The 24566-nt window shown below is 46.8% G+C and overlaps 1 protein-coding gene across 6 annotated transcripts in view; it reads left to right on the top strand.

Annotated features, from left to right (window-relative positions):
* The first annotated feature begins 3990 nt into the window (after positions 1–3990).
* Positions 3991–24566, top strand: part of LOC147729852 (TATA-binding protein-associated factor 2N-like) — a 601338-nt gene continuing 580762 nt past the window's right edge. For all 6 annotated transcript variants that reach the window (XM_086954762.1, XM_086954760.1, XM_086954759.1 and 3 more), the window contains exon 1: positions 3991–4097. In XM_086954762.1, coding sequence (XP_086810888.1) covers positions 4088–4097 — 10 coding nt within the window. In that variant the 5' untranslated portion in view covers positions 3991–4087. The remainder of the gene's footprint in view (positions 4098–24566) is intronic.

Here is a 24566-nt window from a genome sequence, read left to right as displayed (position 1 = left end):
CCGTCCAGTTTTATCAGGAACACCCGACCCAGACCTCCTTTCCTTCAACCCCTGTATTGACCAAGATGTCACGTCACAACAGAGACAGGAACTAGAGACAGCCCTTTTTCCGTTGCGACATGTATTTTCCTCTTCCCCGGGACACACGACCATCACCGAACACAGTATACAAACAATACCCGGGAAGGTAATCAGACAAAGGCCGTATAGAATCCCTGAGGCCCGCAGAGAGGTGATACGAAAAGAGACCGAACAGATGGTAAAGATGGGAATCATCGAACCATCCACCAGCGAGTGGAACTCCCCGATAGTTCTGGTACCCAAACCGGACGGATCTGTCCGTTTCTGTATAGACTTCAGGGAGGTCAACAAAATATCCACTTTCGATACATACCCATTGCCCCGTGTCGACGAAATGGTCGAACGTATAGGGAAGGCACGATATATCTCCACGTTAGACCTCTGTAAGGGGTATTGGCAGATCCCGCTTAGAGAAGAGGACAGAAAAAAGACGGCCTTCTCCACCCCTGATGGCCTGTATCAATTTCTCGTCCTCCCTTTCGGTCTTCATGGCGCCCCAGCCACTTTCCAACGGGCCATGAATACCATCCTAAGGCCTCACTCCCTATACGCAGGCGCGTATCTTGATGATATTGTCATTTATAGTGACCACTGGTCCCAACATCTAGAGCATCTTCAACAGGTCATCACCTCCTTGGGACATTACGGTTTCACTATAAACCCTGCGAAAACCACTCTAGCCGCACAGACCGTGAAATATCTGGGCTTTCTCCTCGGTGAAGGGTTGATAAGACCCCAGGAGAGTAAAATTGATGCCATTCACTCCCTCCCTTTTCCTCAGACCAAAAGAGACCTCCGTGCTTTCCTAGGGCTATTGGGGTACTATCGACGTTTCGTCCCCAACTTTTCCCAAAGAGCAGCACCCCTCACGGACCTTTTAAAGAAATCAGTGAAAACAGATGCCCTTCTTAAAACGCCCACAGCAGTCTTGCTACATGCGTTTTCTGATCTGAAAACTGCTCTGACCTCCCATCCTGTGTTAGTAAGCCCGGACTACACCCTACCCTTCATACTACAAACGGACGCCTCCGAACAAGGACTCGGGGCGGTTCTTTCACAGAAAAACCCTCAGGGAGACGAGAAACCAATTCTCTTCCTAAGTAGGAAACTGTTCCCACGAGAAAAAAACTATGCCGTGGTAGAGAAGGAAGCACTCGCCATCAAGTGGGCCGTGGAAAGCCTTCGCTATTACTTAGAAGGGAGACAGTTCACCATCTACACCGACCATGCTCCCCTAGAATGGATGGCTCGGAATAAAGGGCACAATGATAGAGTCCTTCGCTGGTTCTTGTCCCTCCAACCTTACCACTTCACAACGATACATAGGAAGGGTTTAGAACAAGGTAACGCTGATTATCTGTCTTGATACCCTGTTTCCTCACCGGGTACAAGAAAGACAGCTAGGGGAAGGGAATGTGATCTAGCTCCCCGGGGCACCCGACCCCGAGCCGACCCCTCACCTTTGTTACCATCTCACCCCGCATCATGCCCGCGTAGACGAAAAGGGTCCACAACCACCGCGTCCATGACGACAGAAATCCCGCCCCTCTCTCCCCTGCAGGATCCAATCCAGTGGAACGGGGAACCGGAAGGACAATCCTACGACCCCGGAAGTCCCGCCTCCTTACAGCCAGCCGGAGATAGAAAAGACGGAAGGAGAGAGACTGGCGGCGTCGAAGGATCGTGGCAGGAGCTTTCGGCTGGAGCGGTGACGGACGGAGAAGACGGGAACGGCGATAGCGAGGAGTGGACCGAAGAGTGGTGGAGTCCCACGGAGGTGGCTGAAGAGCGGCCGTAACTCGGACGAGAGTTACGGCGGAGCGCGTGAGTACCAGTTCCATTTGAGAGCACATTAGGTGCACTGTGTATATAGTAGAAATCCCCTCTCGCTGTAAATTGTTCCCCGCTATCCTAGGCACGTCACCATTAGGCACTAGACCGTTTGTATATAGATATCCACCTAGCACTGTATAAAGAGCACACCTCTCCCCACCACCCTGTGCACTTCTTTGACTCTACCTTCCTCGACTCTTACCCGTACCTCCCTCACTCCCTTTTCGTTTCCCCACACGACCCGGGTACCGGTGACGGGATCAGACCACGAGTCCAGTTTACTAACGGCTCCTCTCTCTTCTCTTATTGCCCTCCGAGGTGTTCTCCGACCACCCAGAGACGGCTACACGCAAGACCAGGACGCCCATCTGCCCCTCGGAAGATTTGGAAGAAGAGAGAAGAAGACACGCCGCCGGCCCCAACACTGGACCCGACCCCTTCCTTGGTCACCACCGCCCACTGTGTATAGACTTAATAAAACACTATCGCTCACTATATCCGGCCTCCTCGCCTGATTTTCCAGTCCGCTGTCCGCCCACGATCACAGTGGCCTATTTACATCTCTGCATAGCACCAGGAGCTGCTTTGAGAGTGGGTGTGGTTGTGTTAAAGCACTCTGGACGGGAGGCTGACATGGTGGAGGCATTGTTCCAACAGCAGCAGGTGCCCTGCGTTGTCTGTTCATGACAAACTCTTCATTTCACATCCTTAGGGTAGGAGTGGGTGCCATTAAAGCTTTGCTACGCAGCAGAGTTTTGCCCAACTCCGTGCACCTCTTAGCCCTTAAAGATCAGATCCAAGAGTTTTACTTAAAGGTGGTTGCAAAATTAGCTTATGAGGCGAAACAGCCGTAGCGTCTTCATGGTAATGAGTAGTCTCCTCCTTTTCCATATCGCCAAATGAATGTTGCAATAAGAAACTGGAAGTGAGGTAGGTACAAAGAAGATGTATTCTTTCCGTTACATAGGCCTTGTGTGAGACCCTGATGTTCAGCTTTGAATTTTTCCAGCGCGAACAACTGGAGCAGGCGCGAGGGAGAAGCAACCATTATAAGCACAAACATGTGGGCGGGTGGAACAAACAAATAATAATATACAATGCTTTTCAACAATAAGGTTATGTATGAATATAACAGGAGTCTCCCACCTGGATCAGGTCTGTTGGCTTGTATGCCACTTGCAACCCCATTTTGTGGGTGTTCCACGTTAACTTTTATTGTTTTTGAACGGATTAAAAGGTAGAAAAGGTTTGCAAGTTGTAATTATACTTCTTTAAAAAAAAAACACAAAAAACGAGTGCCCATATAAATCTGGAATATAAGCGTTCTCCACGAATGTATCCAGTATGTTTCCTCTTTACCTTGTCAGTACTTGGCTACCTAAGCCCTTAAGTATCCACTTTCTCTGGCCAGGAGACAGTCGGGTGCAATGGTTGAAGAAGCCAAGGCAAACAGATTCTCTGTTATGAAAAAGGCGCCAATCTCGCTGATGCCCACTGTACACCTAGGGCATCTACTAAAACTTATATTTCTAACCAATCGCGTACCCTGCCAGAACTGCAGCCTATGGGAGCAAGACTAGTGTTAGCTAATCAGAGGGAGCCTGCGCTGCCCGAGGGAACGACTGAGGACAAAACACGAAGAACATGATACTGTGAGGTGCCGTTGTTACGATACCGCATAGCTAGCAATCTTTGAGGGCTACTACACGCACAAGAGCTAACTGACCTTTACGCGTTTCCCGTTGTATGAATACCAACGTTTGTGTATTCTAAACGCTCTATTATAGTTCATAGACAGAGCTCAGGTTTTCTTGATTCGAATGCACTGGTCAGGTCTTTTTGACGCAATACTACATTCAGTGTTCTTAGTAATTCTATGCTAGTTTAGTGATTTGCAGATGATGTTTCTAAGCACTTGCAAAAAATCCAAAATTCGTAAAGAAAATGGTTTCTACTGTATTGTTTACAAAATTAATGCCATTTAAAGATGGCCACCTCAATCGGGCCTTTCGTTGGTAAAATCTTCAACAGTTTGAGTCCTCTTTCCACTATCATTACGTAATAGCGTCGGCTCCTTCCACTGTCAGTTAGTCCCTTCTGCGCCAAGCTCTTGTTTACTTGTTCAGCGAAAGTGAAGTTCGGGTGTTTGGCGGCGACGAAAGTCTGCTCAGCCATGTCTACGGGTAGGTGCCACCTGACCTCAGGTGATTCTTGGGGCAGCAGGTGGAAAGCATACGTTCCTAGTGCTCGCCGCCGACACAGTGAGGGTGTAGGATGTTCTTCAAAATGGCGCCCACGAGACGAGAGCCTTGGCTCCGTGCGTTCTAGGGCTCCGCTATGGGTCATTTCCTTTTGCTGCGGTGCACGTCCTTGTGTTGACGAGTTGCCATATATCTCCAGTACCTTTTATGCTTATATTGCGAATAGATGTGACCCACTACCTATTTTAGATCAAGTGCTAATGCTAGTTAATTGACTTAAGAATTATGCTGTGTATTTACTGGTTATTAGATTCTATGTTCTAGTGACTTTACAAAGGTAACGTTTCTGCAAATTGTCACAAGTTAAAGGTGGGCGAGCCAACAAATTAAGAGGACGAACCCAAACAAAAATGTCGGGCTAAACAAAAAGGGCGGGCTTTGCTCTTGGAGTCCGTGCACGAGCTGAGCCTTGTAACTGTTTTGTTGGAAATCATGCAACAAACATGACATAAAATATATTGATTGATTGATGCTTTATTTCGATATGCACATATCATAAAAGCAGTACAAAAGATAAAAACAGCATGTCGAAAAAAGTAAGACTGTACATTTAGTAAAAAGATAAAACACATTAGGTCAGCATAAATTAGATAAAAAGAGAATTAAATTGATATGGACAGTCTTCTAATTCTAATCAACCAAGCCCATTTTAAAAACTTAGCGACAGCACAAACAATGGGAGGGGCTGTGTTAGTTAAGAGGATCCGGAGTGCAACGGAGTGCTGACGAGTACCCAGTTCTCTACAGATGGGACCGAGCCAACGTGATCTGGGGCGACCGTAGTCCGGGCATTCAAAAAGAAAATGTGGCACCGTCTCTGGCTTGTCTTGACAAAGAGCACAGTAGCCTGATGTAGACTGGGATTTATTCCACCTCGAGCAGAAGTCGGCCAAGGGTAGGGTTCCTAACCGAAATTTAATGTACAGGGACCTATCCATAGCCACTGATATAATGTCCATGTACGGCTCATACATGACATCGTCTTTTAACAGCAGAAAAGCTGCGGTGGTTTTGCAATGCTGCTGGCTTCTCAAGCGCTTCGTACAGACCCACTCCCAGAAAAGTTTTTTTAAGGTCTCCTTCGGAGGAGCGGAGTGGCTATGCCAGCATGAGTCCAGGCCTAGGTCCCCTAAAAGTTGTTTTATATCCTTCAGCCATTTGATGCTACGCCAACCGTCAGAATGCATCACCTCTGCCAGACCATTGGCATAGGATTTTAGCTCCGGGACCCTCCACAGACGTGCCCAAAGCAAAAGGGGTCGAAGCCGAGCCTGGTCCCTTATGGCTTTGCAGCCAGTGTCCATGAGCACTGGGATGGTCGGGCTACTCGATGGAATGGCAAGGAGATCCTTGATGAATTTATTTTCAGCCTTGCTCAGTGAGTCGACTTTACCCAAACCCCACAGTTCCGCTCCATAGAGTGACGCAGGGACCGCACGTGCTTTGTATATCTCAAGTAGAGGGGCAACACAATGTTTTGAAGAGTTGTTAAACTCCTTAAGAATGGCGCCACCCACCCTTTTGTGGGCCAATGTCATTTTGTCAATGTGGGCGGTCCAGCTCATCACATCGTTCAGTCTGATTCCCAGATAATCAAATTCTGCCACTCTTTCTAGGGGTATAGAGTTCAGGATGGGAGGGCGGCCAAGTTTGCGAGGTGGATGTATAACTAGGTACTTAGTCTTATCTACATTGATAACAAGGCCCTTAGTGGTACAAAAGTCCTGAAAGCGGTTCAGCAGTGTCTGGAGACCTTGGGGGGTTTTAGAGATGAGGAGGGTGTCGTCGGCGAACAGCAGGGTTGGGATTTTTACACCTCCCAGGGTGGGAGCGTCTGCTGGTTCGTCCAATAGGTGATCTACCACCCCGTTAATGTAGAGGGAGAATAAGGTAGGGGCCAGAACGCAACCCTGCCTTACTCCCCTCTCGACCCTGATCTTGTCGGTCTTTTCCCCATTCAACCCCCATCTGACCTGAGCATAGGTGTTGGTGTGCAGGTTAATAAGGAGGTTTAATATGTACGGGGGCATCCCTAAACCATAAAGGACCCTCCAGAGTTCCTCCCTAGGTACCAGGTCAAAGGCAGTCTTGAGGTCAATAAAGGCCAAATAAAGACTGCCTTTGCCCAGCACCACCACCTTCCAGTATACTAGCAAGAGCCTGAAGACCTGTTCGATGGTTCCTGTACCTGAACGGAACCCGGCTTGCATATCGGACAGGATATGATTATCGTCCACCCATTGGGAGATCCTCCCCAAAATGGCTTTCCCCGCCAATTTCTGGCTAGAGTCTATTAGGCTTATAGGCCTATAGTTCCCGGGTGAATCCCGACTGCCCTTTTTATAGATGGGGACCACCTCCGCACCTCTCCAGGAGTCTGGCACAGGGCCTCCCCCAATGATTGCGTTCAGGAGTGCAGTGATTAGTACCCCCCATTCTTCCGGATAAGCACGGAGGATATCGCCTGGTAGGCCGTCCGGACCAGCTGCTTTCAATGGAACCAGGGTTTTAATCTGCTTTGTTACGTCCAAGACAGAAAAAAGTTCCAGGTCACGATCTAGGGTAAAGGGTGGGAGGTTAAAAGAATCGTTTAATGGGCCTTCAACAGCAGAGTAAAGTTTTTGGAAGTGAAAGAACCAGGTCTGGGCATTAATGGTACAGGTCCTCCGGGTGTCGTCAGGACGGTTCCTTTTGCCCACCAAGTCCCAGAAACCTTTGGCATCTTTCCCACGACTGGCAGCCAGGAGGTCCTGCCAGAAATTTTCCTCCCACTCCCTCCTCGCATTTTTTTGGCAGAGTGCATAGTATCTTCTTGCCTCCCTAGCCTTGGACGGTAGTTTGGACTTGACTGCCTCAATAAGAAGTGACTTCGCCTCCCTACACTTCTGATTGTACCAGCCCTGTCCCGATCGTGAACCTTGTTTCCCTCTGCTCGAATTAGCTGGAATTACAAAGAGGTCACTAATAGCCTTAGTTATGACACAGAACCTAGGTTCCACCTCCATCAGCCCTTCGTCTTGGTGGTCGAGATTGACTAGGGCTGAGGCAAGGAGCTGCCTAATGGCAGAAGTTTTCTCCTCTGAAAGTGCCAGCTTCGCCCACTTTAGCCGTCGTCCGCAGTTTGTGACCACTGACAGGTCCGGGGCGGGGTTACTAGGAAATCTACTCGCGGTGATGTTAAGACACCTGTAGGATAAGGTGAGGGACAGGAGATTGTGGTCACTCTCTACCGATGGTACAATCACCATGTCCTCCACCATGCTCCACAGGTGTCTGTCAAGGAGAAAATAGTCGATCCGTGACGTGTGCCCTGGCCTGTTATAGGTGTGGGCCCCTGCTTTGTCGGACCTTGTCCTTCCATTAGCAGCCCTGAGACCGAACTCCATAGCTAGTGAGTTGATCTGGAGGGCCACTTCTGTCCACTTTTTAATAGGACTAAGCTCGAGGGGCGGAATCCCCCACCCACTATCATGTTCCTCTTGGTCTGTTAGGATTTCTAGATCCAGAGGCTCGAAAGTGCAGTTCAGGTCACCCGCCAACAAGGTACAGGACCTGTGGGAAGATAAGCGGAGCTGAGCCTCCAGACAAGCTATTACTGAGGATTCTCTACCCCCCTTTGTGCCTCTGGCGTAGATGTTAAAAATATTTAAAATGACTCGGCCCTGGGAATTTCTCAGCAATATATTAAGGAGATCCGGGCAATTAGTGTCCCGCTCCACCACCCTGCAATTAAGATTTGAAGCCACCCAGATAAGTAGGCCACCCGAAGGGCGGCCCCTACCAGTTGCACTATGTACTGCCGGCAGAAAGTGGGTGGAATATCCCGCCTTGTGTAGGGGCACCCGACTCCAGGTTTCCTGGAACAGGCAAATGGAGTATTGCTCCACAAGCTCGTTCCAGTCCGGCATTGCTAGCTTCCTCTCGAGGCCCGCCACGTTCCAGCTGAAAACCCTAACCGGGGGGTCCGTCACAGCCGTAATGCGACAGTCTTCAACAGGGAGCGGTGTGTCCAAAACACCCACACCAGGGAGGCTAGCCAGCAGGTTAAATGGTGCCCCGATCTCCCCTTGCTCTTCTACAAACTCGGCTGTAGCCTGGATTTGCGATGAGGGCCAGGGGCTATTTGTTTTAGGGTATGGTATTGGCTCAACAGCAGGGCTCGGAGCCACAGGTACCTCCCCGGGAACATCCCAGAGTCAGCAACCCCAGGATCCCCAGTTCGGTATCAGTGGAGCCTGAAATGGCCGCTGTGGGAAAACTCCCGGGGGAGAGTGGCCGTGAACGGTATTCTCCACAGGAAATTGACCCCCAAAACTGCTGATGTGGGTTGGTTGCCCAAGGTGAATGGAAGAAGAAATCGTAATGGGCCGGGGGTAAAAGAATGTTAAGTCGACTACGTCGATACCCGTTCCCACCGTGGATTGTCCTTGGGAGCATATCAGATGGGCAACCCTAACATCTTGGAAGTTTATCACCACACAATCCCCTTCGAGAGATTTTTTCCCGTTTCCAATCCATCCCACCCTGCGTACACCAAGAATTATACCATCTACTCCCGAAGGCAAGGGCCTGTATGCTCTCAGCCAGTGGATGACTTTATTCTTAAGTGCCTGATGGTTTTCCTGCTGGGTACTCCCGATAGGGCGGACTTTGGTGAGGATAACAACATACGGGTGGCACTCAGGGGGGAGGTTAACTGGGGGACACTTTCGTCTGGTATTCTGAGGAGAGCCTGGGGGAAGGGAGTTTATAGGTGGGACAGGAATGGGTATAGCCTTAGGGGTCGATGCTTTGCCACCAGTTGTAACAAGGGAAGCGGCCCCAGTTTGCGAAGTTGGGCCCGCTCCTCCCTTCTGGTGTTGCCTTAGGCCTTGAGTAGGCGCCAGGGTTGTTACTACTGGGGGAGGGATAGCATGCACTTGGGCAGCATGGGTGGAGACATTCGGCCTTGTCTGCCTAGGTCCATCCTGAGGGGCAACCGAGACAGTATTCCCGGGGGCTGGTCGCTTGGGTGGCCGCGACGGCTGCTCTCCTGAAGGGGGTGTCTCTGGGACCTCTATCCTAGTGTTCTTATCTATCCTGTCTGTCTTATCCTCACTGGGCTTTGGCTGAAGTTTGAACAGGGTTTTGAGGGAAAAGAAATTATCCCTGGTTGCCTGTTCAAAGCAGTCAAGCCTATCCCCCAACCTCTTTACTTGGTCAGTAAGTGGTACCAAAAGAGACCTGACCAACTTCTCGATCGACTCTAAAGAGGGACCCACGTTGGTTAGGTCAGGCGCTGATGGGACCAGCAAGGAAGGCAGCACTGTGTCAGCTACAACTGGAGCGGTAATGGGAATCCCTGAGGCTACAGGACCTACGGCGCCCAAGGGAGAAAAACCCCTCTTGGGCGGGCACCTGGCGTGCTTAGTAAACAAAGGAGGACAGCCCTTTCGAATGTTGATTGCCCTTTTCCCCTTCCTTTTGTTGTGGCCCTGGGTAGAACGAGTCTTAGGGGGAGGTTGTGGGTCGAGAGCAAGAGCATCAGGGCAGGGTTGGGGCTGGTTGCCAGGTGAACATGCCATGGAAGACTCGGTGCAGGGCTCCTTAAGCACGGCACAAGGGCTGGTGGGGTGATTACCAGTCTGCGAGCTCTCTGCCCCGTCTGTACCGCCCTCTACCTCACCCTCTATTGGTGCAATGTAAGAATCCCCAGGTAGGTCCCCAGACAAGCGTGCAAAGGAAGTAGAGTTTTGTGAGGACAACACTGTTGCTGGAGATGTGCTTTTGGAGGAAGGAAAGTCAAGAGAGAGGCGCCTTTCTGATATGGCGAGTTCATTGTCGATGACAGCCGCCACCCTAGTGAGGAACTTGTCCATAGAGCCAAACATAGTGCGCCCAGGGGTACTATCACCGCCACCCCTCAAGGCCTTACCGGAGCGTGTAGACATACTGTGTTCCGGCCCCACAATGAGGCACCACGAACTAAGATCTGTACGGTGGTTGTAAGGGGGGGTGGCCCAGCCCTGCCGCCTCCTGCCCCGGACGGCCACAGACGGCCCGCCCTCTGCCCGGGCTCCGCCCGGCCCGTCCCGCGCGCGTCCCGCGGCTGCGGGAGGCGTTCCTTCGTTTTCAAGCGCCTCCGGGCGCGGTGTTGGTGGCGTCAGGTGTGCGCCGCCGGGGCACCTGGGGGCTGTGGTCCTGCCTGCCGTTCCCCTCACGGCGCTGTGGACTCCCCCGGTGCGGCCGTTTCCCTCACGGCTGGTCGGCCTCTGCACAAGTTCAAAAAGATGCAAGTTGCCCCCTGAGCGCTATATGAAATATATTAAAGTATTCAAATTTTAACAAGCATTTGTTATGCAATAGGTCTCGCATTTGCGTTGCCATTTTAAATGACGCCTTTTATTTATCTGTTTTGATGATCAACACATAAATAAAAGGCATTGTCAAACTCTTGTAAATGCAAGACTTATTTCATTTAAAAAAAAGCGGTCGCCATTGTCCTGGGCTGCGCAAAAAGTGAAAGCGCACATGGCGTGCTGAATGTTGCACGAAAGTATGTTGTGCCTCCAACTAAGACATATGTGTAACAACAGAAGTTAAAGGGCCAGTCCTCGCAGGAGGTTCCAAATGAAGACAAGGCGGTACTAAGGAAAGACTAACAAGTCTACTAACAAGTCATAAGCCAGCATTTCCTAAGGACAATGGCACAAGCCAATGAAAATATGGGCGGAGCTTTAAGTCCATACTCAAATACAGAATGCTTGCAGAGCAACATTATAGCCTATTAAATTAAACATTATGTTTCAGCTTGTGGATAACTGTTTGGGTGGAAGTTTCTGGGCTTAGGGGCTACAAATGTCAGGGCCCAATTGTGTTGTGGCACATTCCTCATGAAAGGCTTCACCCAAGAGCCATATTAAGGGTAAGTATAGAAGAAAATTGAAGAATTGTGCCCTCACGATTTGTCAACAAAAGTTCAAAAAGAAAATTCAAGCGTTCTTTTAAAGTTTCATATGCGTGGTTTTTCTTTTTTGTCACATCTGCGGAAAAGAGTACAGCCGACACGTGCTTCGCCCTAGTGGCCTATTGGCCTTGGGCTTTTTCAAGGCTGATCGGGTCGTGAAGGAAAGGAGAATATGAGGATATTTTACAGAGGGACAGTGTCCCAAAGTAGAGACAAGGACGAGTATGGAATAGGAATGGAAAGAGTCGTGGGGAAGCAAACCAAGACACAATAGAGATCAGCAGGGAGATAAGGGACGAGTAGGCGAAAGTTGAAAACCGAGAGGAAAGAAGAAAGAGAGAGAGAAGGAAAACGCCCAAAAAACGGGGGAGAAGGAAGAAAAAGGAGAAGTGAAAAAGAGAGATACAGGGAAAAAAAGGATGGATGGAGAAATATTAGAGCATACTGATTTAAAATGATTTGAGATAACAGTGAGTGGTTATCTGACTGTTGTATGGACAAATATTAAAAACAAACAGAGTACATGATTAGCATACTGTTAAGCAACTAAAAATGGGTGAAACGTTCAAAACGTTGGGACTGGTATTCTAACATACCATAATTGAAACAACAAAATCATCTACGTTCGTCATGAGAGCCTGAACATACGTAGTACATGATTAACACACTAATAAGCAATTAAATTAAAGCATGAAAACGCTGGGACTGGTATTCTAGCATACCATATTTGAAACAACAAAATCATCTAAGTTCGTCTTGTGAGCCTGAAAATACGTAGTACATGATTCACATATTAATAAGCAATTACATTAAAACGTGAAAATGCTGGCACTGTTATATAAAGCATATCTCCTTTGATACAATTACAATATGTACGTTCTTCATGTAAGCCTGTGTGGGACAGAAATTACAATGCAAAAAGTCGCACTTCATGATACGTCAGAGGCAAAATAGAATTCAAAGTGAGGCATTCATAACAAAATAAATAGTTTGAGTAATAGTGTGATATGATTTGAGCCATAACATTTAATTAAATGTAGTAAGTGCTTACCAAAAATCAGTTTTGCTGACTGGTTGCATTCATGATGCTATGGTAGAGACAATATGCAAAATTACCATCTGAGACATATTGCATATATTGAATAAGCGCTGAAATGCGATTGAACTAAGAGGCCAAGGGAGGGGCACCGATCATTGCAGCTGATCGTGAATGGCGCTACCGGTAGCCCATTCGTTTCAGAAATAAGTGAGGGGCGCTTAGGAAACATAATAGAAAATGGAGGACAAGTGACGTTCTAGGCTGTGGCGCCGAAAACGAAAATAAATGGCTAGGCACAGGCTAATGAAAAACCTTTCAAGGCCCTCAATTGTGCTGTAACTATTATTCACAGGAGAAAAGAAGACAGCCGCATGTAGACAGATGTCTCTTAAAGAGAAAGCAAAGTTCAAAGGCCCCTGTCTGCAGCCGCTCTGTGATGGTAGATTCTATCTAGATTAGTTGGGGGACTGTCTTAAACACGCTTAGAGTGAAAATGCTTGTGCCGAATTTGGAAGTATTTCTCAGGGGTGTGGAATTTATCGAAATATGTACTTGTCCATGGGACAAGTAGCTTCATAAATCTACTTGTCCTGTAACAAAATCCACTTGTCCCTTTGGTACCATGTAGTGCACTGTCAAATAATGGCTGCAATCTCTTTGTAGAAGAGCTCTGATAATAGCCTCTCTGGTTATGTCAGGCTAATACTATAGAAGGATTTGAATTTTGGAGGTTTTCACCAGCTCTTCTCTAATCTTTTCCCATACTGAGAAAGGTCGGAAATTTACCCCTGACAACGGCAGAAGTAAAGTTTCTTCCAGGGCTGGGAAAAATGTGGTTGGAGAAAAAGTGAACTTGTAAACACTCAACAGATTTCCGCTGGGGCATATTCATATTTGCTCATGCTAAGATGCAATTCACAAATATTTTCTAGGACTACGGTTTTCTGGCCTACTTAAGGAAATTCATGTGAATTCATGAAAAACGTAAATCTCCTTTAATACAAGGACATATATCATGGGTGCACTTTCGTGACTTTAACATTTGAGCCCCTAATGAAATTTGAGTTAACCAAGATACTTTGTTTTTATTTAAATGCTATCTCTTCCTATCTGTGAGCTGGCTTCATTGTGTGTGACAGCATTCTGCTCTTTTACAAAGTAGTTTTGTTCAGTGCTGGGAATTTCTATGGCAATGTGGCTTTTATGAGACCAAATACTAGCTGTCTAGTAAGAACTCGCTGGCAAACAGCACCACGCCTACCTGATAATCCCAAGGTAGAGAAAGGAGCACAATGTAGGCCAAGTGAGTAACCAGAACATTTAAATACCCCCCCCCCCGTTGATTTAAAGTTCTTATGAAACCAAGCAAGCGAAAAAAAGTAATTGGAATCCTCTCCACAATAGCTCTCTTGTCTCTTCCATCTAAGCATCTATCCATTCATCCTTTCACCCACTGATATCTAGCATTTCACCTTTACATTGGCACCCATTCATTCTTTAATCCATTACCTTTCACTAATCTGTTCATCCATCTGTTCATCTGTCTCTTGATCCACTCATCCATATCCAAACCTACCCATTCATCTCCAAACCTATCCATTTCAACCATCCATCCATCCTTTAGCTCATCCATACACCCTCCCTTTCACTCCATCTATATACCCTTCCATTCACTTCATATATCCACCCTCCCTTTCACTCATCCTTCCACCCACCCTTCGACCCATCCATCAATCCATCCATTTATCCTTTACATTCATCCATCCTTTCGCTCTCTAATCCTTACACCCTGTAACCCATCCACTCATTCACCCTTTCCTTCATTATAACATCCTTTGTCCATCCACCATCCCGGTCACTCATTCATCCATCCATCCATCCATCTAGCCAGCCACACTTCTACTCACTCATCCTTTCACCCACACATCCATTCATCCTTTCAAATTAATTACAAGTCTTTGTCTGCCGAGCTGCAGACAGAAGAGGCCCATCAAGAGCTCCACCACCTCTACTGTAGCTGCTAAAGCCTATCCTGCCATCTCCAAACCTATTGATCCAACTGATCCATCCCGCCTTCCTTTCACTCATCCATCCTTTTGCTCATCCATCCATCCTTTCACCCCACACACCCTCCTTTTCACTCATATTCATCCATCCTTTCACTCATCCCTCCATCCATCCACCCCATCCATCCTCCTTTTCACTCATCTATCCACCTACCCTTTCACTTCATCCATTTATGCTTTCGCTCATCCATCCACCCTTTCACCCATCCATCTTCCGTTTCGCTCATATATCCATACACCCTTTCACTAATCCCTCCATCCACCTTTACACTCAACTCTCCACCCACCAAGCCATCAGTCAACCCGTCCACCCAGCCACCCACCCATCCATCCCTCACCCAGTCAGCTATCTCTTCATCTACTCTCTCACCCAATAATCCACCCTTTCAGTAAGTCGTCCATCCTTTCACTCATCAATCAACTTTCAACCTATCCATCCACTCGCCCATCCCTTCATTCACCCTTGCTCTTTTCCTCCCATTCTCACACATCCATCCTTACATCCATCCACTCATTCATCCATCTATCCATTCACCCTTTCACTCCACTCATTCATCCATCTATCCATTCAGCCTTTCACTCATTCATCCATGCATCCATCGATTCACCCTTTCACTCATTAATGTATGCATCTATCATCCACTCTTGCACGTATTCATCCATGCATCTATACATCTACCCTTTCACGTATTCATACATGCACCTATGCATCCACTCATTCATCCATGCACCCATCCATCCACCCTTTCACTCATTCATCCATTTATGGATTTAAAAATCCACCCTTACGCTCCACTCATTCATTCATCCATCCAGCCTTTCACTCATTCATCCATGCATCTATCCATTCACCCATTCACTCATTAATGTATGCATCTATCATCCTTTCTTGCACGTATTCATCCATGCATCTGTATATCCACCCTTTCAGTCATTCATCCATGCATCTATCCATTCACCCATTAATGTATGCATCTATCATCCACTCTTGCACGTATTCATCCATGCATCTGTATATCCACCCTTTCACTCATTCATCCATGCATTTATCCATTCACCCATTGTTATGGCAGAGTTTTTGGCTTTATTTAGCAGTGATATAGATCATTAATCTTGCTCGCATCTAGTATAGGTATTCTTAGCCTGTGTTGGCCCTTTTAAGCCCTTTTTCCAGACCTATAAGAGGATAGCTGCTTAATATGCCTTTATTCTTGACTTTAACCTGTCTATTGCCTATTGGCTTTGACATATTAGACATATTGGTATGGTTTATGTAGGTATTCTGACAGAGCTAAGGAGCATTTCACCCCTTTCAGGCCTACAGGCCTAGAGCTAGAGGGACTCCATCTTGATGAAGCTGAGAGGCTTTTCAGGGCAAAGGCAAAGTTTATAGTTATAACTGTTGTTCGCCCTAAGCGGACCGGAGAGAACCGGCCAGAGCTGAATCTAATCAGGAATTGTTCCCGGGCTCAGGTCTCTAGACGAAACAAGCAGACTGGTCACTGTGGGAGCGTCTAGCGCAAGGAGCCTGGTGCATGGGATTGGTGGGAGGAAGCTGCTGGCTGGAACTTTCCATGAGGAAACAGCATTCTATATCAGTGAAGTGCAGAGGCGGAGTCAAACAGAGAGTCAGTCAGCCAGAGAGTCGAGCAGAGGGAGTCAAGCAGAGAGGGTTCAAGCTGGAGAAGAGTTGAGTTGAATAGTGAGCTGGAACTGAAGGAAGCAGTCAGAAGCAGTTGCTTATCAGGAGGAGGTGTGAATAGCTGGAGTCTGAAGTAATGCCTTTTAGAAGAGACAGAGGAGAGATCGTGGACTAACCTATGGGAGCAGATGGAGTTAATTGGACATTGGCGCAGAGACAGAGTGAATAAGCTAGTGGAATGAACGGTGATCAGAGCGGCAGGAACCATTAAGATTGAAGATAGAAGGTGGAGACAGTTCGTGTGGGGGAGAGGAGTCCAGAGACAGAGTGATCAGCGCAGAGGTGTACCCAAGAGTGCAGGAGAGAGAGAGAGTCTGAGATGAGCCAAGGCACAGACGAGAGAGGAACCCAGATGACAGCTAGAACAAGACTTCACACTAATCAGGTGATATTGTTTTCATCACATTAGTTACACTTACACTTTATGTCTAATCTTTTCCCTTTCAGCGGAGTGTTCCTGTTATGTTTAATCCTTCTCTTTCAAGCGGTGTGTTCTACCTATAGTCTTTGTCAGTTCTGTGTAAAGGTTTATATTGTACTAATAATAAATGACCCCATTAATTAGTGAATTAGTGTGCATGAGTTCTTTTATGATAAAGTTATCCTGGCTTCAAGCCAGTTGCTGTTGAGCCACTGATGGATCAAAAAGGGGGGTAGGAGCGCTTAAATCAAGAAATAACTCAGTCACATAGTGTGTATATCTTTATCCCCATACAGTGAAGTTAATCACTCCTGGTAGGTATTACTATTTGAACAGATGCTACCCCTGATCAGGTAAGTAATAGTGAGGGAGAGAGGAGACTTGCAACCAAGGGACTAAGTTAGTACACCATCCCATAATATTATTGTAGTAGCAGACCCTTAGTGAAGAGACTTCCCCATATATATATATATATGTATAGGTGTTCATAGGAATGTGGTCGTCGTTGATATGCGGCGTTAGTGAGAGCACTGAATATGAGATCAGTGTGGATACCCACTGGATTGTGGCTTGAATAAGTGAGAGCACTAGGTGGTCGAACTAGTGTGTAGTTTCGCAGGATTGCGAACAGTTTGGAAAAGGGAGCATTGGGTTCTGCAGGCCCGTGTGTAGACGCACCGGATTGTGTGTCATATCTGCCCTAGTGTAGAACGGTCTGGGTCAGGGTGGCCGCGAGACCAACTGATGTGAATAAGTGTGGTGTAGGGTATGGATATCCCTAGTAATCAGTGAGTATTCTTAGTATCCCTATAGATTTAGTGGTGTTCTTAATAATATGAGCTTGTATATTGCGAGTTCCCCATCCTCAGGTAGGTACCAGGTGCCTGGATAGGTGGTCCTGAGGAGGGAAGGTGAGTACGTTCTGGCTGGGTTGGAGGGGCCCCTGGGGGCTGATCCCACCTACTCAGAAAATCCAGCCATTACACCCATTCACTCATTAATGTATGCATCTATCATCCACTTTTGCACGTATTCATCCATGCATTTATACATCCACCCTTTCAGTTATTCATACATGCATCTATCCATTCACCCTTTCACTCATTAATTTATGCATCTATCATCCACTCTTGCACGTATTCATCCATGCATCTGTATATCCACCCTTTCACTCATTCATACATGCATCTATTCATCCACCCTTTCACTCACTCACCCACCCACCCTTTCAAGTCCATTATGGGCCTTTGTCTGCGGACCAGCAGACTGAAGAGGCCCATCAAAAAGTTCACAGCTGCTGTAGTTTCTACAGCAGTGTGTTCACAATGCCCCTGGTGCAGGCACAAAGTGACATGAGAGGCCTACTGCAAGGACAGAATTGGGGGTGGCCTTAGGCCTGCATGAAAGCCCATGGGGAAACTAATGAGCTTTAATGTAAGCCCTGATGTGTAAGATATGAGAGGCCAAGGGGAGCGGGTCAGAGAAGTCAGAAAGGGCGGCTAAGGGGGGTGGGGTGGGGTGAGCAGGTTCAGGCACCGGGTGTAACATAAGGTGTACAGGAAAGGCAAAGTGCAAAGGAGGGGGTGCATGAGAAGGGAAAGCAAAGTGAGTTAAAGATGAGGCCGAGAAGTGGAGCAGAGAATACAAGGCAGGGGTCATACAGTTCAAGTCAGAGCAAGAGGCCAAGAGGCAGATAAGGCAGCCTCTTACATGGGGCCTGGAAGCTGCCCGAGCTATTTCCAACTTCGAGCTCTGCTTTATCATTTTGTTTTTCTGTTCTGGGGAAATGAAAGTGCAGGCCCCAGCTTTTGCATTCACCCTTTCACTGCCAATAAACTGCTCAGAGCATCTTATTAACTGGCTGTGACCTACAGGGTTGAACAGCTGTGTAACGGATTACCATAAAACTGTCTACGTGTCCTTTGGACAAAATACAAATTAAAACCTCTTGCCCTCCTAAGAAATCTAGATGTCTCTGGCGTCGGGAGATAGGAATTCCCCACCCCTGATTTCTTACCTCTCGATAGCTGGTATCTAGTATCTGCGGTCCTGGAGCAAGAGGAGTTCCGTTTACCGCCGTCAAATTTATGCTGACTCAAAATCTGACGCGTGTCAAAAAGCAAGGACACTTAAGAGTTACAGTGACAGCGGATGGCGCTGTAAGGTCATAGAAATTGAAGGAAAAGGGTTTCTGATTAAATACACTGGGATAATGGGTCATAAAGGTAATCAGGAAAGAAAAATTAATTGTAATTACTAAAAAAAACTGGCTAAGTGAATTGCATAGCCTGCTGAATAGTATTTTACTCTTTTAAAAGGACTACTAATCCGAGTGGAGAAACAAGAGATAAAATCACAGGGAAAACCGGTACTTATTGTGTCTTATGCAGCATGCGGTCCAGTTGGGAGTACATTTCAACGGAATCTGTGAACGTAGGTGGTGGCAAGAAAGACTGATAAAGAAAAAGATGATAAGACCCACAGTAGTCCCCATTTAGATCACCATACGTGAGACAGTAAGTTGCAAAAGGGATGTAAAATACATTAGAGCTATGGAGAAATGCAGGCATAAAGAATATAGGTCTTGCTCGTTGATTTCAGCTTTGGTCTATAAGATACTCTTTCCATTCCTATTCCATACTCTTCCTTGTCTCTACTTTGGGATACTGTCCTGTAAAATATCCTCATATTCTCCTTTCCTTCAAGACCCTATCCGCCTTGAAAAAGCCCAGGGCCAATAGGCCACTAGGGCGAAACACGTGTCGGCTGTACCCTTTTCCGCAGATGTGACAAAAAATAAAAACCACACACGTGAAACTTAAAAAGAACGCTTGAATTTTCTTTTTGAACTTTTGTTGACAAATCGTGAGGGCACTATTCTTCAATTTTCCTCTATGTTTCAGCTTGTTTTCTGAACTCGGATACTTGAAGGTGCTTTCGTATGCAGTAGGGAAGAAAGAAGATCAAGGGAATAAAATATTTACCTACAATCACACAACTTGGTTAAGCAGGGGAGCCAATGTTAATCACATGTTTTCTGGTTCCACTTTGTTAATAGTATCCCTAGATGAGTATTTAACTATTATATTTTTTTTTATGTCACATGTTAATTATTTGCTTTTGACTCTGCATAAGGGTATAGCGATGGATGAAGGCAATTAAAAGCTTGGCTCCTTTTGGGCTCAAGGTTAAAGCAGTACCTCAAGCTTATCCCGATATCTGGCTTGAGCTTCCAGCATCTCGCCCACTGTGTGTCACAAGATCTCTGTATTGTGAGTTTACCTCAGTGCGCATGATCACCCCTTTGAGTCTTTGCCATCTTGTGTATCGTAGCCCCTACCCTCACTCAATAATGTCAATAGACAGAATATTATTTATATTTCTTAAATTCCAAGTTTCAGTACTAAAAGAACAATCACATACACAGAATATTATATAATGCATATATGTGAATTTTTTTGTTACTAGTTGTGCCTAATCATTTTCATATTCAGCCATACAACGCAACAAATATACAATCTTGTTGCTGGTGAGAACACTTCCATGTTTTGATTCCAGCCATAAAAGTATCATCAGGCTGCTTCATTATTTGTTTATAGGGTTGATTTCAAACATCTTCAAAAGTACTTAACCACTTAGGTCCCTCCCCTTCTGCATTATCCAGCCAGTAGTATTGGTATCTGATAACATGTTAGTTAACATTTTGGTACATATCAAGATGTAAGCTCGTATATCTCTGATAACACTGGGTGAAATACAATTATACAATGAAATGTGCATAATATACAGATAGCAGCCATTATCATGAGTGCCCTTTCTTCCTCTTGGGTGGTTTGTCAGATTTTAGTTTTATAGCCTTGAGGGTCGGCTCAAATATGAGTTCAGACCTGTGCATGTTTTACACCTTACGCAAGTTTGCATCCTATTCAGCCCTGGCAAATTTATACAAGTCTACTTTAAATCTCCCTAGATCAGGTGCCCACGGCAACCTCCAATTCATCCCTCTGTCGTTTCGACAAAGCCAGGCTTATAAATGTGGTTTTGGATCTGTTAACTCTCGTCCGAACATAAGCCAAGGACACATGCACCTACTTATATAGATAAGTATTTACTTCCATGTGTACCACTCTACATTCCAATATCTTTACCTCTTACCTTGCCCCATAGCTTCTCTTTATGTTGTTTTTCAGTGAAGATACACACAGCGCAACTGTTTAACACTAGGGGCTGTGGTCCTTCATGTGCTTAAATGACAATCTGCTCTGAAATGAGCCCAGGTTTAGCTAAATGATTTATAATTAGTAGTTACCTATGTGTACAGACCTTTTAATTTAAGCTAGGCACTATGTTGATCTTCGTTTTTCTTAATTCTAGTGTTTGAAATTACATAGAAACACCTTTAAACACATGGAATCTACTGAAATATTTTGTAAGTTTCCTTCATAAACATTTTTTTATTTTTTTGCCGTAGCCGCAAGGTGACTCTTGAGACTTCTTCAGTTTATCCTACCTTTTTGAAAAGTATAATTTACATTCTGGGATTTGCGCCACTTTTACCTTATGCATGGATACAGACTTGCAGGATTTAAATTGTTGCTAGCTTAAAAGACAGAACATAAAGTGGCACATTTGTAAAAAAAAGTACTGTGGTATCTATGGTCATATTTTGATTGTTCTTTCTGAGAGTTATTTTTTATTTTTTTATTTCATTTATTTATTTAAAAGTTTTGTATAGCGCGAACAAGACCCTTGGGTATCAGAGCGCTTTACATTATTCGAGGTAGAATAGATACAAGTTTAGTACATAGTATGAGGTAGCATAGATACAAGTTTAGCATAGTGCAACTATATCCGAATCAATTTTGTACTAAGAGTGCAAACAACACGAAAAAGCAAATTACATGGTCAACACTATTATGCAGTGCATTAGTAAAATATGGGAAGAGACTCATTATGTTGGAAGATTCGACTTTCTCCTTGCAGTCCCTTTTAGATGCCTTTCCTAATCATTCTATATTCATCTAGATCTGTGACCAGGAATTTGTATAGTACTCTTTGAGCGGCTGTCTCCCAATGAGTTATGTCCTAAAAATAATAGGTTAATCAAACTACAATACAGTGGCCCATACAGTAATCTTAAAATATTCCATCATGATTGAGCTTCCTACATCGAAATGTGCCTTACTGAATTTGCTAGATGTTGTATATTGTAATGCTATGGTAACATTTAAAGCTCCCCCTGGCTTCTAAAGAAGGAAGGGGAAGACATAAGAAGGAAGTATTGCTGTCATGTTTTCTGTTTGCTTTTTTGCAACATTACCACCGTTGAGGTGTGCTTAAGAAACATTTTCACGTTTAATCACTATAAGTTAGGTAGCTCTAAATGTTCTAAGTTATTTGCCATGAGCACTTCTTGCAGAATAACTCCATCCTAGTAGCCCCATGACCCTAGTTGTCCCCCTCAATAAATCTTTCAATAAGAAATGCTCAAATGTTCCTCTGGGACTTCCGTGCAGTAGACTTCCATTGCTACTATTAAAACAAATCCGCAAATGTCACCCCTGTGCAGGTGAGGGCCCCTAGGTCCGCTCGACCCCGTGGACCCCCTACCCACGTGGCCGAAACACCAGGACAATGCCTGGATCCGCCTCTCACTCCTGAGCAGCAGTCGTCGCAGGGGCCCCAGTTTTCAGGCATTTCAGGCAGTTCTACCTTCTTCGCTGGTGTGAAGTTCAGATTCAACATTTCGAATACTGTTTATTTCACGTTATGGCAAATAATTGTATTTTGGAATCTTTCACTATTCCTTCCTATTGTTTAAAGAAAGGAGGTGAGATGATGAGGGGAAGAGTGGCGAAATAATATAAGAGGTGGGGGAGAACCACCATCTTAACCAGGGTGATTCTACCAGATATTGCCAAGGGGAAGGTTTTCCAGAACCCAATCTGAGACCGAATCGTAGTGGTAGCACGGACGTTTCCATCAAAGAGATCAGCGCGGGCGTGGTAGACCTGGACTCCTAGATAATGAAAGGATCGGTGCACCAGGCCACTGGCTCCCCCCCAAGTCTGTAGCCCGAATCTGAGATGTCCCCTAAGAACGGTGAGAGTATAGACTTCGTCGGGTTGACCCGCAGCCCAGAAGCACGCAAAAAAAGACTAAGGGCTCCGTCCAGGGAGGGAGGGATATCATGAAGATCTCTGGCGTATATTAATAGGTCATCCTTGTAAAGCGAAATGGTATGTACGCCATCGCCTAGCTCAATCCCTATATCTACGTGAGTCAATCAATCAATCAATCAATAAATACATTTGTAGAGCGCGCTACTCACCCGTGAGGGTATCAAGGCCCTGACGGGAGGGGCTTGCCACTACTGGTCGAATAACCAGGTCTTGAGGTGTCTCCTGAAGGTGAGATGGTCCTCGGTCAGTCGTAGGTGTGCAGGGAGGGAGTTCCACGTCTTGGCAGTCAGGTAAGAGAATGATCTTTCTCCGGTGGTGGTTCTGCGGATCCGTGGGACAAGGCTGGTGGAGCGAAGCTGGCGGGTGGGAGTGTAAAACGAGAGGCGGTTGTTGAGGTATTCGGGGCCCTTGTTGTGGAGTGCTTTGTGTGCGTGGGTGAGCAGCCTGATTGTGATCCTCTTGCTGACGGGGAGCCGGTGCAGGTTTCTCAGGTGGGCGGATATGTGGTTGTGGCGGGAGATGTCGAGGATGAGTCGTGCGGAGCATGCGCAGGGTGTTGAAGCATGAGGACGAGACTGCGTTGACCTGCTTTGTCATCGTGTGGGAGGAGTCCAGGATGAATCCCAGGTTGCGAGCTTGGTCCATGGGTGTCGGTGCGGTGCCCAGCGACGTGGGCCACCAGGAGTCGTCCCAGGCGGATGGGGATTGTCCGAGGATGAGGACCTCCGTCTTGTCCGAGTTGAGTTTTAGTCGGCTGTGCTTCGACCTCTTTCATTCCGTCCTGGAAGTTGGCTTTGGCGGTGAGAGGGTCTTTGGTGAGTATCAGTTGGGTGTCGTCGGCGTAGGAGGTGATGTTGATGTTGTGTTTGCGTGCGATGGTGGTGAGGGGGCTCATGTAGATGTTGAAGAGGGTTGGGCTGAGTGATGAGCCCTGGGGGGCGCCTCAGATGATCTTGGTGGCCTCGGAGCGGAAGGGAGGGAGGCGGACTCTCTGGGTTCTGTCGGAGAGGAAGGATGTGATCCAGTCTAGAGCCTTTTGTTGGATCCCAGAGTTGAAGAGGCGGGTTGTTAGGGTGCCGTGGCAGACGGTGTCAAAGGCTGCCGAGAGAGGTCTAGGAGGATGAGAGCGGCTGTCTCTCTGTTGTCCATCAGGGTCCTGATATCATCGGTGGCTGCGATGAGGGCGGTCTCGGTGCTGTGGTTGGCTCGGAATCCAGACTGGGATGGGTCGAGCGAGTTGTTTGCTTCGAGGAATGCAGTCAGCTGTTTATTGACAGTCTTCTCGATGACTCAGGCCAGGAAGGGGAGAAGAGAGATTGGGGCGGAAGTTCTTGAGGTCTTTGGTGTCCGCTGTTGGTTTCTTCAGAAGGGTGTTGATTTCTGCGTGATTCCAGCTTCCAGGGAAGGTGCCTGATGTGAAGGAGCTGTTAATGATGTTCCGGAGGTGGGGTGCGATGATGGTGTCAGCTTTGTTGAAGATATGATGAGGGCATGGGTCGGTGGGGGATCCGGAGTGGATGGTGTTCATGAAGCGGGTGGTGTCTTCAGTGCTGATGGGCGTCCATGCGCTGAGACTGGTGGTGGGGGACGTTGGTTTGGTGGCTGGGGGTGGCGTCAGGGGTCCGAAGCTGTCATGTATGTCTGCGATCTTGCGGTGGAAAAAAGCGGCGAGGGAGTTGCAGAGGTCTTGCGACGGTGTGATGTTGTTGTTGCTGGCGCTGGGGTTGGAGAGCTCTTTGACTATGCTGAAGAGTTCCTTGCTGTTGTGGGAGGTGTTGTCCAGCCGCTCTTTGAATGATGTCCTTTTGGTGGTGCGGATCATCTGGTGATATTTGCGGGTGGCGCTTTTGAGGTCTGTCATGTTTTCTGATGTTCGTTTGTGGTGCCAGGCTTTTTCGACGGTACAGAATGATTTCTTTGCGGTTTTGTGGGCGTCTGTGAACCATGAGGTTTTTCTGTTGCTGGTCTTGCCTGGGGGTTTCTTCAGTGGAGCGAGGTTGTCGGCACAGTCGGTGATCCACTGTGTGAGGTTGTC

Source organism: Lissotriton vulgaris, chromosome 2_1, assembly GCF_964263255.1.
Source record: "Lissotriton vulgaris chromosome 2_1, aLisVul1.2, whole genome shotgun sequence".
NCBI classification, from domain to species: domain Eukaryota; kingdom Metazoa; phylum Chordata; class Amphibia; order Caudata; family Salamandridae; genus Lissotriton; species Lissotriton vulgaris.
Note: the sequence above shows the minus strand (reverse complement) of the source record. Positions and strands in the feature narration are given on the sequence as shown.